Here is a 4007-nt window from a genome sequence, read left to right on the forward strand (position 1 = left end):
AAAGTTGAGGTCTCCCATGCACAGCTGTCCTGTTCTTATGTCGGCAATGACCATCCAAGGACAGAAAAGCTAGGATACCACCAAGATGAACAAATAATCTTAAAATTAATTGGTATTAATTGTCTGCAATGTACTTATAGACATACATTTTACTTAGGCCTAATGTAAAGTGGTTTCCTGAGCATTCAAATTTTTTTAAATGTAGGCCTTATGTTTTGCTTTCTTTTGTTATTTTTATGCTGCATTAAAAAACGAAGCTTTACCTGTGTTCTGAGACGTAAATCAGGCCGGTCTTATTGTGTGCGAGTCAGCTGGGAGTTGTGAGAAATGTTTCCATCTTGGTGTGCTTGGGGCGGTTTTAGGCATAGTGTTTGGCTGCGGATAGTTAATAAAAATTCTGAGGAAAGGCGTAGTGACTCCAGAGAGTCTGAAGGGCTGAGCCCTGCCAAACGCCCTCATCTCCTTGCTCACATGCCAAGGCGTGTTGCGTTCTTTCAACCACATGCACACTGCGCTCGACGTACTCAGGCTCGGGTCTGTTGATCATCTTTTCTGTACGGTATTCTACGAATTTCGTCTATGGACACAAGCACGCACACCTTAGAAAACACCATACAAATCTAAAAATGTGAGTCCTCCCGCCTGATTCGCATAAAGACCCGTGACGAGAATTTCAAAGCAAACAGAATATTTGAAGTTTTTTTTCGTGTTCTAGTTTTAAAGGAATATTGTAATAGATATGTAACCCATATTGTAAACACATAAGGACCGAAAAAATGTACGAGAAACTCGGCTGGCGCCACTGCACAACGGCATTCAGCCAGAATCCTTCGTTTTCCTTGGTACGTTTATAACGCAAGAAATGGTTGGCTGTAGTCTGACCTCATTCTAGTGCACTATAAATGATTAACAGTCAAGTAAACCAGCCACTAATGTAAGTGTAGGATCAGTTTTTACCGAGTGAACAATAAACTGACTTTCATTATATGTATAACTGTAAGATTGAGCATGTTTTCATACCCGGATAGTTGCGCAACGTGTTTATAAATATATATTACCCTATGTATACACACAGGAGCGCACACTCAAATGTACACAGGCAGAAATATATGCAACAATTACGCTTTATGAACGGAATCGCTCCTTTAATTAAACACAAAATGAAAACTTCCACGCATATAAACGCGACATTCTAGAAAAACCAGCAATTCCGGATATAAAAAAATCAAGTGAAAAAACTCCAAATTTCTTCACATTCCATACAAACATTTTCCAATATTCTCCACTTACCTTATATACAAATATATAACGTATAGATAAGGAAAACAGCTCCGTTATCCAACATCGGCATACAAAACATTTATGTTCGACAAATATTTGAGGTCATTTTCAAAAGGCACCTATACACTTCGACGTCTGCTACATTAGATTTGTTGTTTGTGGTGCAAAACTATTTTACTTGAGTTATGAATGAAATATTTCCACCCGTGAAATGCATGTCATAAGTACTTTGGCTATTAGTGATCCATACATGTGCGTCTGTTTTACTATTATCGTTCCCGAAAGAAATACAATAAATAAACTCACAAAAATATAATTTAATTCCCCCCTTTCCTCCAAAATACGTTACATGCTCTTTTCAGCAATATTTTTAGAAACTGGCACATACACCAAAACATCGCTTGGCTTTTCATTCATTCTTTCTTTCTTTTTCACTTCTGTCCTTAAACATTCGTTTACGGATTTGATATCCAAATGCAGAAGTAGTTAGCGACATCGACAAGTTTTATTTCTCTGGCGATGATACAGTCACTGACCCGTTTTAAAATATCGGCCCCGCGCTCACTGGGGAGCTATGATGGTGCTGTAGCACAGAGTTCGCCTGCAGTTGCGTGGAGTTCGTGGATGAGTACCAGGAATAATTAGCTAAAAACGAAGGGGGTGTCGTGCTGGGGTTGCTCGTAGCCATACTCGAGCTAACGCTGTTCATTCTTTGATCCTGAGCATAGTCCCAGGTGACCGATGACGGCGGGGAGCTGCTGGGGGGAGACTCGCTGGAAGCCACATGTTGATCCGGAGGAATTTCTCCATTTTTCCATAACTTCTTGAATTTCGATCGGCGGTTCTGAAACCAAATTTTTACCTACGAGAAGGCAAAAAAAGCATTGTTATATGCAAACAAACTCAAGTGAGCGCAGGAAGTTGGAAACCAGTGAATGAGTCAAAGAATGCTAACATGGGAAAAATTTTAATGATTTATTCATATGAATACCAAGCGCGTCTCGAAACAGCTAATTGCGCTTAAACATGCCTATACTGAAGGAAAATACAATGATTATCCGACAGATCATTTTTTAATTCGCGACATATTGCCAATAAATCGGCGTGCCCGTAGTATATAACAAAGTTACGGTATACGTTATTGGTGCCCGGCGATTACATAAATGCTTGTTTAATTATGACAATTCTGCAGAGCTTCCCACCTAAATCATGTCTTGGGGTGAGTTTCCCAAAGCCTTGACGCTACGTCGTCCGCAAGTTCTAATAAAAGAAGGCGGATGGTTCTGGCGTCGCTACCTGAGTCTGTGTGAGACCAAGCGAAGCTGCGAGCTCGGCCCTTTCAGGTAAAGCCAAGTACTGCGTCTTCTGGAACCTACGTTGAAGAGCAGCAAGTTGGAAGCTAGAATAGATGGTTCTGGGCTTCCTCACTTTCTTTGGCTTCCCGTTGACCATCCGGATTTCGGGCTCGCGTTCTTCTTTAACTGATTAACAAAAAATATATATATATATATTTCAACATCAAATATGGAGCCTAGTCTAAAATCCAAAACGAACTGCAACAATCGCAAATGAATTTGCAAACCCAAATTGCACATAATGATTGACACTGAAATATGATTTACCTGAATCTGTCGGTGGAGGCGAAGAATTGGAACCAAAGGAACTGTAGGTACCGTAATGTGTGCTATAACCGGCGTCGTACGATTTGGTGTCGTATATAACATTGTTGATATCGCTGTTGTGATACTGATAAGAACCAAGTTGTCCATAAGGCGCTGCTCCGCAGTGTCCGGATTGTTGGTTGTTGTAGTAGCTGCTGTCCGTCGCTGTAGACACTGGTAAAGTTGGTGATTCCTGCGATTTATGCAAGCTGTGGTAGCTGTTTGAGGTAATGTGGTTCGAATGCATATCTGTACCTAGACTATCAAAAACTCCAGTCATCGTAGGCTTCTTAAAAAAAAAACAAATAATGTGTAACACGCGTCAACTTATGCTTAAGTGTCCCGGAAAACATCTACATCAACAAATTGCTTATCGATAAGAGGCGTTAAATCGCTTGAATAGCATCCTCATGCCCATTAACGAGATAGACGAGACAATGTCTTCGAACAAGACCCGTGATTGTCTGCTGCCAAAGATGCTGGCAGGCGGGCATTTATCCAAGGTCACGTGAGAGGCTGAGCCTAGCCGTCGAGCAGCAGCCAATGAAGAATGTTACGTATATTTTAATATGTCTGTGTTCCTTATATTCGTACTCTCTACTGTCATCATCCCTATTTATAACACCACCCGGCAACATTTTGATGATACGTGCAACAAGGAATTTCAGTGTGCGGGTAAAAAAGATTACCAATAATCATTAGTTCGTTGTAGTACGCGTTCTTCTGTCAAGCCCTAGTTTTTGTATCAGAGGCACCAACATTTAACTGATTTTTGAATTATAAACCTATATTTTTTTGCTTAGCTAGTCCAGTAATCAAGCCGTTCTTTTTAGTCGCCATTCATTAATTGCACGATTTACAAAAAAAAATAAAAAATAAAATAAAATACAGTAAGGCTTACAAAATAAACCTTTCAAATAATTTTGGAATAGAATAATGGAAGCAGAAGTAGTTGCACGTGTGCGCCATCTGTCGTCGTCAACATGCGTTTGTCTCATAACCAGGCAGACATAGACTAATCACCGAAGGCGCCAGGCCTTCCAGGCCCATAGGTGAGCAAAACAG

At 40.4% G+C, this 4007-nt stretch overlaps 1 protein-coding gene across 1 annotated transcript; it reads right to left on the reverse strand.

Moving 5' to 3' along the window:
- Window positions 1-1124: 1124 nt before the first annotated feature.
- Window positions 1125-3435, reverse strand: LOC125749209 (homeobox protein Dlx2a-like). The gene is made up of 3 exons (XM_049026242.1): window positions 2904-3435; window positions 2578-2762; window positions 1125-2143 (listed from the first exon to the last, which is right to left on the reverse strand). The coding sequence occupies exons 1-3, from the start codon at window positions 3220-3222 to the stop codon at window positions 1823-1825; spliced, it is 825 nt and encodes a 274-aa protein (XP_048882199.1). The 5' UTR covers window positions 3223-3435; the 3' UTR covers window positions 1125-1822.
- Between the last annotated feature and the right edge of the window lie 572 nt (window positions 3436-4007).

The sequence above is a fragment of the Brienomyrus brachyistius genome, chromosome 1, assembly GCF_023856365.1.
Source record: "Brienomyrus brachyistius isolate T26 chromosome 1, BBRACH_0.4, whole genome shotgun sequence".
Lineage (NCBI taxonomy): Eukaryota > Metazoa > Chordata > Actinopteri > Osteoglossiformes > Mormyridae > Brienomyrus > Brienomyrus brachyistius.

What these genes read in the sequence shown, in the direction of transcription:
- LOC125749209 (XM_049026242.1), bottom strand. Translation starts at nt 3,222, where the DNA reads ATGACTGGAGTTTTTGATAGTCTAGGTACAGATATGCATTCGAACCAC. An exon ending in GCCTCCACCGACAGATTCAG is followed by an intron (nt 2,763 to 2,903) that starts GTAAATCATATT and finishes TTTGTTAATCAG; the next exon opens with TTAAAGAAGAACGCGAGCCC. An exon ending in TTGGTCTCACACAGACTCAG is followed by an intron (nt 2,144 to 2,577) that starts GTAGCGACGCCA and finishes GCCTTCTCGTAG; the next exon opens with GTAAAAATTTGGTTTCAGAA.